Below are 15,432 nucleotides of genomic sequence, written 5' to 3' on the forward strand. Positions count from 1 at the left end.
AATCTTTTAATCTATGGATTTCCTCTCTGTTTTTCTCTTGCAAAGAAACTGAGTTTGTCCTATACACTTTTCCCTACAGACTAGATTTTGCTGATTGCATCCTTGTGATGTCATGTAACTTTTCTGTCTTCCTATTTCCTATAATGGATCTAGAGGTTTGATTAAATTGAGACTTAATTTTTGCTGGTGGGGAGAGGCAAAGACAACTTTGCAAGTATTGACATATTTTCTTAAGGAGGTTCATAATGTCTTTTGTTGTGTTTGTGAACTTAGCAGCCATTGGTGGGCAACATGCAGATGAGTGATTTTCAGCCAGGGGTGATTTGCCCCCCCCCCCCCCCCCGGGACATTTGTCAATGTCTGGAGACAGTTTTGGATGTCACAGTTAACTGAGAGGAGTGGTGCTGTAGGCATCTAGTGGGGAGAGGCCAGGGATGCTGCTTAATGTCCTAACAATGCATAGGATAGCCCCTGCAGTGAAGAAGTATCAGGCCCAAAATGTTAAGAGTTGAAATTGAAAAAATATATGGTTTAGGTCTATTCATAAAGTTTTGCATAATAGTGATATTCTGTCATTCCTGCTTCTTTATATTAGTAGAGTACCTGTATGGAGAGAAACTTGTGCCCAAATAATATTTGGTTATTCATTCAGTCATAGTTTATAAAGGCAGGATAAATGCCCAAGTCTTTCTCTTCAGTTACAGGCTTTCAAAAAGTGAGTTGGTCATAAGTGTCCCTCTGATATGATATACAGTCAGGCAGCCTCCCATGCTCCTTCAAAGCCTTCCTCCCTCTTTTTCTGTCTTGCTATAAACTTCAGCATATCTGTGTTTCAACTCTTTGCAGTTACTATCATTATCAGTGCTCAGATTGGCTAAGTAGGAACCTCATCAGATTGGTTCCTGAGTCCTTTTTTACCTTAGTAGTCTTTGGTAATTTCCTTGATGTGTAATATGACAAGGCCTAGATCTGGAATCAGCCATTTCTTCAAGAAGCTTTGGCTCCTTTTAGTGTGAGAGGGTATTTCAAGACCCTATTTTGGGCACTGGGATAAGACATCCCCCGAGGGTCCTGGACTGTGAGAGGCTGCAGGCCAGGCTGAGAGACAACACCCCCCCCACCCCCCCCACCCCCCCGCACGAATTTCATCCACCAGGCCTCTAGTTATTGATAAAAGCTGAATTCTGACTTACACAAATTGATTAAAGGTGACATTCCCCTATTCAAGAAAAATATATTTCTAAATGTGTAAGATTAACAAAAATGTTAAAAACAGATTTTTTAGTTTTATAGTATGATTGCTGTAGAGTGAATTACTTGATATTTACCTTTATTATTTTTAGTTTATCTGTTAATATGTTGTAAAAAAAGTCATGTTAATTGAAGCAGAATTCAGTTTATTTTGTGACAACCTCAGTCAGGTTTAATATACAAATAAACTTTCAGGATGGCATATTTAGTGTTCAGAGCACTGGAGAAGTCCATATTCAGTTAATGGTTTCTTACACATTTATTTTAAAGAGTTGTTCATCAGAATTTAGAATCTAAAATTTAGTTAGTATATCCAAAATAGATAGACATACAGTAGCTATCATAGCTGTTGATACTTCTTTCTCAAAGTTGGCGTAGCGAGCAGGTCTTATACTTTACCATTTTGTTTTTTATGTTAAGCACCCATCCCACTCCCATACCTGTCTCTGCCTACAGCTCCTTGCCCACTTTCCTGTACCCCCCACCTCCCTTCCAATAAGTAGATAGGCATTTAATTGAAGTATATAAGTATATCTGTTTGAGAGGATCTGGATCTTTTTAGGTATGCTATTATTGGACATATGCATGTTCTAAAAACAGTGGAAAAGGCTATGTTATTTTATTGATTTTTGTCAGTTCTTTCAGGACTTTGATAATAGTTATATAAATGTTGAAGTTTTATAATCAATCTTGTAGAATGAAAAAGGTGCCAGCTTTAGAAGTGTGTAGTGGTTGAGTCCTTGTTTTTATTTTTATAGTTTAAAGAAGTTGTTTTTTGTAACAGAACAATTCTAATTTATGTGAACCATCATCAGAATGTGGGCTTCTTTTTGGGAAATAGCTGTCTAATTTGGATCATAGATAGAGTTACCTAGGAATCCAAGGACCCTTTGGTTTTGGAATGAAAAGAGGTACTATTAATACTTATTCCTGGATAACAAGTATTAGCTAATACTGCCTTTAAGCACACTGAAATGTGTGGTCTCCCTAGTCCTACAGAACAGCAGGTCTTTGACTGGATATATCTCAGTAAATGAATGGCCCATGGAGTTCAGTTGAGTTGTTATGTTCAGTGCTCATACTTAGAACCATTCGGCATGGTTCTTGGGTTGTAGATAGCAGGAGGCAGATGATACTAAAACATTGACTATTTTATAAAGTGGGGCTTTCTGAAGTATTAGCTCTTTTTTGTTACTATCAACTCTGTATTAAATCTAATTGCCAGTTAGTAGTAGTGCTTTTTTTCAGGATTGAATGTGTCTTTAGTAAACTCCTTTTTTTTTTTTTTTTTAAATCATGTTTATCACCTATTCAGTTCTTTGGGTTCAATTTTTTTTTTTTTTTGAGACTTGCAACTTTACTTAACATTTTCCCAATTTTAAGAAATGTATTGGATTTCATTTATGCCCTATACATAAAACATCTGTTAATGATATTTTCTAGGAAAAAACAATGATTTTTCTTAATGAAGAATGAAGGGCTGCCAAGAAAAGGTCATTTCAGGGGTCTTTATGTATAGACATTTTATGATTAATTAATACATTATTTTCTATTGAGATAAAGAACAGATTGGGGACAGTGCGTTATTAAGTAAGATAGAGTTCTCTTAGTTATTATATACAGTAACCTAGATACCAATAAGTATTATTTCAGAGTCTGTTCTAACCTTTTTTTTTTTTGGCAATATTTTTATTTGAGAGGAATTTGAGAAGATAGGAAAATGGAGATAATGATATAATGGAATGCTATGTGCATCTTTAAATTTATTTATTGGTCCTGGGAGAGGGGTGTGTGTGTGTGTGTGTGTGTGTGTGTGTGTGTGTGTATTTGGGGAGAGGGGTGGTATCATTAAGTACAGGAGAGGTTTATAAACCACTTAATTTTTTAACTTCAAGGGGAAAAACTCATTTAACTTAAAAAATTGTTCAGGTTGAATGTTATCAAAGGTAAGAAAATATGAAGTGTTTGTTGTTTAGATATTGACAACTATTGATTAGTAAAATTCAGAGCCACAAAGTTAGAAGGTATTCATTTTCAGACATTATGAGGCTAGCATAAATTTAATAAGGTTTACACATTTAATTTGTGAACAGAATACAAATTGATGATAGCTAATTTTGTTTGGTAAATAATCTAAAAAGTTCGTAGTTAACATAGCTATTATTTATTACTATTATTTCTTATGTATAACACCTTTTTATAGAATAAAATGTGAATGTTTTAGAGCCTAATGATTTCTGTATTAGTCATTCCCAATACCATGCAGGCGAACTCAGACTTTGGTGTGAATCTGAGAATATGTTTCCCATGCCACCTCAGGGTATAACTCCACCAGGGACTGCTCCAGCTGTCACTTCAATAAGCATCATCAACAAGCCAGTTTCAACTCCTGCCAGTTATAACATGAAGAATGACCCCAGGGGACTCAGTGTGTTCAAACAGGAGAAGCAGAAGGTTTGTTTTAGGGAGTTAACAGACATAGGAGTCTACTAGTGTTACTAGCTATGTTAATGTAAGTTACCATACGTGGTATTGTGAGTGTATTATGTGAAATAAATAGAATTCAAATTTTCAACTATGTTTAAAATTACTGAACCACAATTCACTTAAAAATCATGCACACAGACTATTCTCTGTCCTGTAAAAAACAAATTTAACACTTAATAAAATCTCAGTAGTGAGCAGGATAAATGTAAGTTTGAACATTAATATGAAATTGCTATAATTTTTCCTGTCACTGAGATTTTGGGAGCATTCCCTAAAAAGGGAGTTAGGTGCATATCTGAATAGACAAGCAGTTGTGGCAATCAAGGTAGGAGCTGGCAAACATTGATTTCCAGGCAAGTACTTGTGTTTATATATTTAAAAAGTGAAATTATTTTAGGTTTGTTATCAAATACAAATAATAGTAATCCCTTTTTAATTATCATGGTTATTTACAAATGCCCCATGGTAGGAGAATTGTGGTATAAGCCCTTAATTAAGATCTTAGGTCATACTTGAATTTATTAATGTCTTTGTGTGTGTGTGTGTGTTGACTTGTATGTAGTGTAATGGTTGCTGTATGATTCCTTTAGCATTTCTTGCTTATTGGAAGCCCAGGAACCCCACAGTGAACAGATTTCTTATACTTTGATTTGGCTTTGTAGAGAATATGTTTGGTTTAAAAACATCTTATCCTGCCCTTGGCCGTGTAGTTCGGTTGGAGCGTTGTCCTGTAAACCAAAAGGTTGGGGTTTGGATCCCTGGTCAGCAAGCATAGGGGAGCCAACTAGTTGGTCTTTCTCTCACATCACTATTTCTCTCACTCCCCTTTCCTCTCTCTCTGAAATCAATAAACATATCCTCAGGTGAGGACTTAAAATTTGTTTTAAATGATCCTTTATGCCAGTGGTTCTTAACCTTCTGGCCCTTTAAATACAGTTCCTCATGTTGTGACCCAACCATAAAATTATTTTCGTTGCTACTTCATAACTGTAATGTTGCTACTGTTATGAATCATAATGTAAATATCTGATATGCAGGATGGTCTTAGGCGACCCCTGTGAAAGGGTCGTTCGACCGCCAAAGGGGTCGTGACCCACAGGTTGAGAACCGCTGCTTTATGTAAATTTATCATTAGTTATTGATGAACCTAGAGTAACAGAATTGGTTGTTTAGAGTGAAAGTAAATCTTCAGTAACCTTATTATTCAGATAATACCTTTTCCAAGAGTAAGACCTTAATTATGCCTCTGAACAATTTGATGCCTTAGCTCTAGGCTTTAGCTTTTATATATATACACCCCTTACTCGTAATAGTCACAAGAATGAAGTCGCATATTTACATTCTTTAGCTCCCCTGTCCTTCCCAAGACTTCATTGCAAAAGCTACTTTGCTTTATATTTTAACCTTTCCCGAGTTCCTATCCCTAGCTCATTTTTGTCTAATTACCCCCAATAGGAATTACTTAGAATATTGGAACTGAAAGTTAAAAAAAAAAATACAGAAGTAAATTCATCTCACAGATGGAGAAGGGATTACTGCAGATAGGCTAAATAACATAAAACAGTGGTAAAAGTACAAGGTAGTATACATTTTCTTAATTGGTATCATGGCCTTGGTTTTTTAGTTTATTCTAAGTTACAGCATTAAATATAATGTTAATGTAATGTTACTATTCATCAATTTCCTAAGTGTTGCAGCATGTTGTTGAATCCCTCTAGTTTGCCTTTTTCATGGTTCTCAGAACAACCAATCTCCACTTTCTGGACCAGTCTGAAGCAACTCTCAAGAACAAGCTGTTTTCCTGGAGCCAAACCTCACTAACGGAGCTCCTGAATGGAAGCATATACTTACAGTCACAGCAGCCTTAGTGTTTCCCATCAGGCTCTTCAGATTGTTACTACATGAATGACTCAGCCCACCCCTCCTTTTAATCCCCAACTAAGTTAGGTTATATATGCTTATATTTCAACTATACATAAATAAATTAGATTTCTTTACATCTTTATGTATGTTGACTGGTTTGTAGGGGCCCTAAATAGTACATGATACAATTGTACTCCATGTAACTTGTTCCATGACTGACTTGGCTCACTTTTGAAATGTGTTTAAGCTTCACTGTATCTGTTGCATTCCTAGTCTTAGGTTTATGCTCCACAAATTGGTTATGACATTTCTTCTTTTGGTTATAAATGCAATATAACAACATTAAGGAAAATTTCAATAGAAAAGGAAATCTAATTCTGTAAGAAGATATTTATTGACATGTTATTTAAATCCCAAAGAGTGGGAAGCTACCTGTTAAATATTCCAAAGAGTGGGAAGCTACCCATTAAATGCCTGAGTGAAATGTTTAACCCTCTTCGGTCCAACGTGGAGGCTGACTCAACAGACCAGGCGCTAGGAGCAGGTCCAGCGTCAAGCTGAGGTCTAGTGAGACAGATCACTTCAACATTCAATCCCGTCAATTAATTTGGACTAGACTGTTTGAATTCCAAAAATAAAATTGGACCGCAAAGGGTTAAGTAAATTTTTTAAAAAAATACATTTTATTGATTTTTTACAGAGAAGGAGAGGGATAGAGAGTTAGAAACACCGATGGGAGAGAAACATTGATCAGCTGCCTCTCCTGCACATCTCTTACAGGGGCTATGTGCACGCAACCAAGGTACATGCCCTTGACCGGAATCGAACCTGAGACCCTTCAGTCCGCAGGCCGACGCTCTATCCACTGAGCCAAACCGGTCAGGGTGGGTTAAGTAATTTTGATAAAACACAGAATAGAATACTTAATGACATGTTGTCATTTAAAGTAAAAAAAAAGATATGCATATAATTGAATAAAGATTAAAATACTACATGTATGCTGGTTTTACAAAATGCGTATGAAAAAATATTGGAAGATAGCATGAATAATAGTTGGGTTGATGAGATAATTGGAGGTAATTTGCTCTCAATTCTAAATTTTCTGAAATTTCAAGAATTTATTTATAATAAAAATCCAATTGTGAAGAGTTTGGCAATTCCTCATAATTTTTTTCTCTTGTTGGTCTCATGAATCTCCTTTTAATTTTTTAGGAAACTTTTTGGTATGAGCATGATATTTTTTCACCAATTCTTAACCAAAACCTAAAGATTTCTCAATTATGATACTTTTAACTATTGCCTTTTTTACAGAGGAACGTAACATGCCACCCTCATTTTCAGAACTTGGACTTGTTGTAGGTTGGAATTTGACCACACTTGAAAAATCATTTTAAAATATAATTACTGTTAAGGAAAAGAATAGGAAATAATATGGGTAGAGAGCAAAATATATCTGAAACATTTTTTATAATAGAGTACTGTGGAATGCCATATTGTTGATTTAGAAATACTTTTGTTAGAAGTTAATATCTGAATAAAACAGTTTTTTTTGTCTAAAATTAAATTTTAATCAAATAAAATTGTCATTAAAAAGATGACTAGCACTAATATTGTTATGTTGTAGTGATAGGATAAATGATGTTAGGATTGAAGGATATCGAGGCACTTTAGATCACAGGCTCAGGAGTACTTAGGTACAGTACTGCTTTAGATATTTACCTTCATGCTTTTACCACTAGTTTCAAATGGATAAGTGTTGGTAAGAATTAAGATTTTGGGGGCTCATAGTTTTAAAAGTGTCTATGTACTGTGATTCCATATTGAATTTTGTGAATTAAAACAAACAGTGATATTATTTGAAAGGATCATTTATGTTTGAGTTTAAGATCATGGAATTAACTCCCTTCCTCCTCTTTTTTTTTTTGCCATGATATGTTTGTGTTTAGTATCTCCCCTTGAAGGTTTATATCCTTCAGTCATTTTTTCTCCTTTAATTGAAGTTAGGTTTTTTTTTTTAAAAAAAATGTATCTTTATTGTTGAAAGTATTAAAAATGTCCTCCCCCTTCTTCCTCCTATTGATCCCCTCCACCCTGTCCCTACTCCTTCCCCAGGCCTTCACCACACTTTAGTCTGTCCATAGGTTATGCATATATGCATAAAAGTTCTTTGGTGAAGTTAGGTTTTCAAATGGTTTTCTTAGATAGTTTCCTAATCTTATTGGAATGATTACATGATATCCCCCCTCCCCTCCCAGAAACTCATTTGAATTGCAGAATCGGAGCACTGAAAATGACCTTCCTATTTGCTTCTCATCATTCAACATACTTTCATTGAATAACTACTGTTGGTCAAAGTGCTGGGTTAAGGGGTAAATATAAAGAGAAATGACTCTTGCTCTTCCAGTCTTTGAAGTATTGTAGGAAAGAACATAAAAAATACATTATTATGATATAAGTGCTTTGGTAGAGGTAAGTGCAAGGGGTTATGGGAGTAGAGGAGGGAGTGGGCTTACTTGCTTATCTGCTAACATTTACTGATTTAGTTCTTCTAAAATTGCTCACAGGTGACCATAACATTCGCTATCAAAAAAATTCTTAATTGAAAATTGTCAAAACTTTTAAGTAATTTTTTTGAAAAGAAGGTTGTGGAGCTTAAATTTTATTTGTTTAAAACCAGTAAGGAGATTTGGTCAGTTAAAAAAATTTCCACTGTCTTTGTAATACAGAATGATATGGAACCTAGCAAAGCTGTTCCACTGAATGCATCTAAACAAGATGGACCCATGCCAAAACCACATAGTGTTTCACTCAATGACACTGAAACAAGGAAACTCATGGAAGAATGTAAAAGACTTCAGGGAGAAGTGATGAAGCTGTCAGAAGAAAATCGAAACCTGAAAGTAAGTTGTTTTTTGAAAATAAGTTGATTTAAATGAAGGCATAGGATATGTGAATATTATTAGGTCGTCTTATCTATCACTTTTTAAATTTATCTTTGGTCAATTCTCCCTGCCCTCCATTTTTCTTTTTCCAATTTGATTATGTCCTGTACTTTGTTCTCCACTCCCAGCCTCTTTCGACAGTTTTACCATGACTTCTCATTTTTCTAGGCATTGCTAGCTTCCTCTCTTGTTTGTACTCTTCACATTCTGTGCCCCAGTCATATGAATTGCCTGCTGCCCGTAGAGTAGCCAGCCACTGGTCATCTGGGGCTATTGAGCACTTGAAATGTGGTTAATTTGAATTGAGATGTGCTGTGAGTGGAAAATACACACTGATTTCTTAGACTTAATTCCAAAAAAGGTAAAATATATCTTTTTTTTGTTACATTGTTACATATTGAGATATTTCAGTTATATTGGGTTGAATACAATATATTATTAAAATTAATTTTGCCAGTTTATTTTTATTTTTTTAATATGCTAAAATTTTTAAAATTACATATGTGGCTCACATTTGAAGTTCAAATTATATTTGTATTGGGCAGTGTTGGGCTAGTTTCCTGAAGAATCCTCTCTGTTTTATTATCTCTCTTTTGCTTTAGCTTAAGTTCTTCCCTTTGACTGGAATGCCTTGAATTCTTGACCCTACCCTCGCAGCATTTTCATCTCTTGGTACTTGTTTCTTGTCATCTTTTTAGTATAACCTTTTGTAGGATACTCTCCCTCCAAAAAAACAACAACAAAAAAAGAAAAATTGTTTGGGAATGCTATCTCCTTTGTTTCCATCACACCTGTTACTTGTTGGAGGTGTTTCTTTTGTGGGCAGTAGTTTCATTGGGGGCAAGGATTGTGTGGATTCATCTTTGCATTCATGGCACATGCATATAGAAGTCATGAGTAGATTAGAATGAGTAAATGAATGGACTGGTGAATTGAGGACTAGTTTGAATATGTATGGAATTTATTAATAATTAGTCTTTCACAAGTAATTATTTCAAGATTTGAATACCTTTAAATTTCTTTTTAAGGCTTCGAGCTTTTTGTATCAAAGTAGATGATACAAAAATGTATGAGTAAATAAGCTAAATTCTGGAACTTAATCTACATTTGGTTATTCTGTTAAGTGTTATAAAGGAACTTTCTTTTAAAAATATATATTTTTATTGATTTCAGAGAGGAAAGGAGCGGGAGAGAGAGAGAGATAGAAACATCAGTGATGCGAATCATTGATCGGCTGCCCTCGGCATGCCCCCCTGACTGGGGATCAAGCCTGCAACCCAGGCATGTGCCCTGATCCGGAATCGAACCGTGACCTCCTGGTTCATAAGTCAACGCTCAGCCACTGAGCCGGGCACATAGGAACTATTTTCTGAATCAAAGGCACTATATCTTGAATTGATACGTGTTGAAGTAATTTTTCTGACTATCTTTTCATATTCCTTAGTATCCCCTTAGGGACCCCACCCTACCCCCACCACCTGTCGGGAATAGTGGAAAAATTATCTCCATTTCATATTCACACATCATGCAGTTTTTGTTACTTTTACTTTGTCTGCCATGACTTGTACAGTTGTGTTCTTTGATGAAAGTTGTGTTCCTTAGCATGCTCAGTGTATTTGTTCAAAAACCACTGTTTATTTCTTGGCAGGGAGAAGAGAAGTGGGAATGGTGGGTAGGAGGGGCACAGGTAGGGCAGGGCTGGAAAATAGGAAGAGTGAACCGGGAGATAGGTGAGTGAGACTTAATTTCTGGTCTCAGCTCTTTTATAGGCTGATGTTCTCTAGGAGATGTTACTTGAAAAAGCGTTCTGCTGTCTAGAAGATAAAAGACAGATAAAAGGACCACTGGCTTATAGAATCAATTTCAGGCTTTCATACATAAGGCCCATCACAATTTGGTGCCAGATTAACCCTTGATTTCTCTGATCAGCATCCTTGTCTCCATTTTTTTAATATTCTCACCCGAGGATATTTTGTTCTATTAATTTTTAGAGAGAGCGGAAGGAGAGGAAGGGAGAGAGGGAGAAAAAGATGGAGGGAGGGAGGAAAGGAGGGAGGGAGAGAGAGAGAGAGAGAGAGAGATTACCTCCCTCATGCACCCCGATAAGGGCCAGTGATTGAACCTGCAATTAAGATATGGGCCCTTGACTGGGAATTGGAACCTGAGACCCTTCCATCTATGGGCCGTTGCTTTAACCACGGAGCAAACCAGCCAGGGCTGGTCACTACCCCATTTTATGCTATCTCTGTGGTTCTTAAATCTATCCCTTATCTGAATCTCCCAGAGAGCTGTTTAAAAATGCACCTGGCCAGCCCCTCCCCAGACCTCATGAATCAGAATCACTTAGAAACATTTAAAAAAAAATTCTTTATTGATTTCAGAGAGGAAGGGAGAGGGAGAGTGAGATAGAAACATCAGTGATGAGAGAGAATCATTTATTGGCTGCCTCCTGCACACCCCCTACTGGGGATTAAGCCCACAACTCGGGCATGTGCCCTTGACTGGAATTGAACCTGGGACCCTTCAGTCCGCAGGTTTACACTCTAGCCACTGAGTCAAACCGGCTAGGACAGGAATGTTTTTTTAAGTTCTTGCTAGGAATCACTATTTTTCCACATAGGACTAATTAGCATAATATAAAAAATACACACAAACCCTCAGAAAAATCTAGTAATGCAAATAAAAAGGTATGACATCAGGTGAACTCATTTACTTGGTACACTAGAGGAATTAGTGTGAGAAAATAAAAATTAGCTTGCTCTGAGGAAATAAAAATGTGCCTTGTTATTCATTTGGTTGACAAAGCCAATTGCCTAGGTCCCAAGTACAGATATCAGTATTTTCCACAAGGTCACACTGCAGCAGATAAAGTGCCATAACAACCTCCTACTTTGAGTGACTACTGCTGTTTTACCGAGAAACACTGTCCCCTAAAATCATAGACTGTCAGAAAATTTGCTGTGTGAAGCCATCCTAACAGTAAGAATGAAGCAGCCCACTCTTGTCTGGAGCATCACAGTCACTTTGGTGCGGAGAAGCAGCCTCCCTGCTCAGTCCAGGTGCAGAGCTTTGGATGGGTTTCTTACACAACATGCCACATCTCTTGTAATTTGTAGTTTCTAAAGAAACAGGATTCAGTGTCTACTTTGCAGTTCAGATCCAGTGCTGGCTCTTTTACACACAGCCCTTCTGCTTGGAGCATATCAAAATACTATATTATATAAATTTCATCCTGAACTTGTAAAGGCCTGTCTCTTCAGTGAGATTTTACCTGTGCCTCTGCTATAGGGTGCTCCGGTTGCAATGAGTCAGTAAATCTGTCAGATTACAAGTTTGTTTCTGGTAGTCTTTGCTGGCGGGGTTAGGACAGGTGTAACCAATGTAAAAATACTATGGGCCACCTTGGAAATAAGTGCATGCACAGAACTCTTTAATTGTATTAATTTTAATGGGATTTTTCCTTTTATGTAAATACAGCCATATCTGATTTTTCATGCTTTTAAGATTATATTTCTTAGCTTCAGTTTTTAAAATTGGCATTATCGAGGTATAATTTACATTCTGTAAAGACACTCATTGTGAGTGTACAATTCAATGATTTTAGTAAATTTATAGAATTGGGTAGCCTTCACTAGAAACCAGTTTTAGGTTGTTTGCATCACCCTAGAAACTAGTTTCCTTATACCAGTTAGTTTTATTCCCATCCCTAACCACATTCATACTGATCTGCTTTCTGTCTATTGATTTTTAGCTCAGTAGTCTTATATGCATATTTGTATTTAAAACCTTTTTTTGTGTGTGCATATATTTTTTTCTCTCTAGGATGAAGGCTTAAGGCTCAGAAAGGTAGCACACTCGGATAAACCTGGATCGACCTCAACTGCATCCTTCAGAGATAATGTCACCAGTCCTCTTCCTTCACTTCTTGTTGTAATTGCAGCCATTTTCATTGGATTCTTTCTAGGGAAATTCATCTTGTAGATTGAAGCATGCAGAGTGCTATTTCTTTTATTTTCTCTTGACCAGAAAATGATTTGTTTACCTACCATTTCATTGGTAGTATGGCCCACGGTGACCATTTTTTTGTGTGTACAGCGTCATATAGGCTTTGCCTTTAATGATATCTTACGGTTAGAAAACAATAAATACCAACTTGTTCGGCTACTGGACAAATTGTATATTACCAGATCATCACTAGCAGATGTCAGTTGCACATTCAGTCCTTTATGAAATTCATAAATAAAGAATTGTTCTTTCTTTGTGGTTTTAATAAGAGTTCAAGAATTGTTCAGAGTCTTGTAAATGTTATTTTAATAATCCTTTAAATTTTATCTGTTGCTGTTACCTCTTGAAATATGATTTATTTAGATTGCTAATCCCACTCATTCAGGAAATGCCAAGAGGTATTCTGTGGGGAAATGGTGCCTCTTACAGTGTAAATTTTCTCCTTTACCTTTGCTAATATCATGGCAGAATTTTTCTTATCCCTTGTGAGGCAGTTGTTGACTGAGTTTTTCATCCTTACAATCCTGTCCCATGGTATTTAACATAAAAAAAAATAAAACTGTTAACAGATTCTTGCTCCATAGCTTGTTTGTGTCTGTCGTGTCATTAGATGGGGATACCAGGGAGTCCAGTCTATGATAATTTGAAATTTATAATGCATAATTATATCTCGCATTGAAACCCTTTCAGTTATTACAATATTTGTAGGTAAAAGTCCTCATTCTATTAAGGAAAGGAATTGGTAAATTTCAAGCTACTTTTGGTATTTTGGAAGATCATAATCAGTTTGTCTTCAAGATATAAAATAAGCAAATATCATGAGAATAAAAGTGCTGTATTTTTGTCAGTTTATGTGTATGCCCTTGTGGCTCTATTGTGTTTATCCCATTTTAAACAGGTTTTTTTTTTATCTTCTCAAGAAAGACTTGTTCTTGGTTGTTCTAGTCAAGTGCTTTTTAATGAGCCTAATAATTCCCTATAAATATTTTGTAAAAAGAGTTAAAAGTAGGTGTTTTTCCTGCCCAATTTGACACTCAAAGTAAATTCCCATTATGGAAATTTGTTATTACTGAGCAAGCCTTGTGAATCTTCTTTGTGAGAAATTCCTTTATTCTTTGCAAATCTGTTAACCATGTGAAACACATTTTTTAGTATAAATATGCATTGTAGGGTTTGAATTTATTTAATTTGTATTAGCATAGAAAATTTTGGAATCATAGAAAATGTATTCAGCTTTTTTTACTGAGTACAATCTAATACAAGTGAATTTTGATCCTGAAAATAGGTGTTGGTTTTGTAAAAGATACACTTCTATCTGAAAGGGAGATTGGACTTTGGGACTTGATGTGGTGCAGTGAAGTGTGTTAGGCCCAGGTCTTTGTATACATTTTATAAATGAGTGAACTGTATTTCACTGTTCTAAGTATTTTGGTTGCCTCTTCATTTTAAGTGTATTTTGATTTGTCAGACCACATGTATTGTGTCATTGGCTTTGTGGTATCTTCTTATATAGAACCTCTTGCTTATATGCAAAAGGTACTAAAAACAAACACAAGGAACCCCTATCCATTGTTGGCATGCGACTGCAGGTAATGTTTCCATTGTGTACTTCACAGTCACTGAAAAATTCCCGTCCCTTTCTGGTAACGAAAAGCATGCTAGAAAGTCTTGCATTTTTGTCCCATAAATGAAGACTTAGTAATTCCTTGGCTTAAAGCTCTGTATAATCTACATTATTGGTGATAAGTACCAAGCTTGACATTTCATGGCTGTAATTTTTTTAAAAATTGAAATTCTCAAAATTTAACAAAATCCCGTTTTATGGGAATGCTCCTTAGAAGTCATTTTGTTCAACCCCTTTGTTTTAAAGTTGAGGAATCTGAGGCCTGTATGAGAGTTAAGAGAGCTTTTCCATCTCATAGGTAGGTAGAGGTAGAGCTGGAGCTAGAAATCTGCTTTCCTGATTCTAGTTTGGTGTCTTTTCTGGTCACTTTGTAGAAAAAAATATTTGTATTAATTTGACATGACTGAAACAATGAACATAAAATGCTGTTTAATAAGTGTATGTGAAATTTTCTATTATAAGCTTGTATTACAGGCTACTGTTGAATAGTCTCATGTATGTTTGCTTTTAGTGTTTAGGCTAGAAATCCCCACCCCCTCATTGGTAATGAACACTATGAAATACAGTGTATTTTTAGATAAGCATTCTACAAAATGCATTATGCAGTGGTTGGTTTTGAGATAGATTATGGTCTGGGTAGCATCTGCAAAAAGAAAAAGTGTAAGTGGGCTTCTTAATTGCTTTACAGATCAGGAGACTTAATTTCTGTTCCTTTTCATTGCTGTATGAAATGTGATCAGGTTATTTTACTACCACTGGTTACTTTAAGAGACCCAAGTGTATTGACTGATAACAGATTAAATTGTCTGTCTTCATTCCTTACATGTTTAGAAATTGCCTGCTTACTTGTATGTGTAAGCATGAGGGGAAAACATTGTTGCTAATACTGAAATCACAATCAAGAAACTAAGGCCTTAAGTTCATATGTGACGCTAAATGCACTTACCTTCATTCTTTCTGTAACTAATTACCTTAACTTTTGCCCATTCTTGTATTTACAAGAAGCAAATTTAAGGGTTATATTCTAAGTGTGTAACCTTTAAAAAAGTGACACTTGGAAAAAATATGTATCAAATTCAGAAATTCTGGTCAAAGAAAAAATAATACTAATTTCTTCAAGTATCTTGCTCAGAACTTCTCCTAAAATTAATATTATCTACACTGGGAATTACTTTTGGGTTGTAATCATTCAAAATATGCCACTTCAAAAACAAGTTTTATCAGCAAGGCAAAAAAGAAGAGTTCTTTCACAGTATAATC

The 15,432-nt window shown here is 35.6% G+C and overlaps 1 protein-coding gene across 2 annotated transcripts in view; it reads left to right on the forward strand.

The window, feature by feature from the left end:
- The window catches only part of VAPA (VAMP associated protein A), a 39,833-nt gene extending 26,702 nt beyond the window's left edge, over positions 1-13,131 (forward strand). The window contains exons 5-7 of one of the 2 annotated variants that reach the window (XM_081096868.1): positions 3,571-3,705; positions 8,328-8,501; positions 12,366-13,131. In XM_081096868.1, coding sequence (XP_080952994.1) covers positions 3,571-3,705; positions 8,328-8,501; positions 12,366-12,524 — 468 coding nt within the window. In that variant the 3' untranslated portion in view covers positions 12,525-13,131. The remainder of the gene's footprint in view (positions 1-3,570; positions 3,706-8,327; positions 8,502-12,365) is intronic. The other variant, XM_081096867.1, reaches the window with a different exon arrangement.
- The last annotated feature ends 2,301 nt before the right edge of the window (positions 13,132-15,432 follow it).

Source organism: Myotis nattereri (genome assembly GCF_964212035.1).
Source record: "Myotis nattereri genome assembly, chromosome: 8".
In the NCBI taxonomy this organism is placed as follows: domain Eukaryota; kingdom Metazoa; phylum Chordata; class Mammalia; order Chiroptera; family Vespertilionidae; genus Myotis; species Myotis nattereri.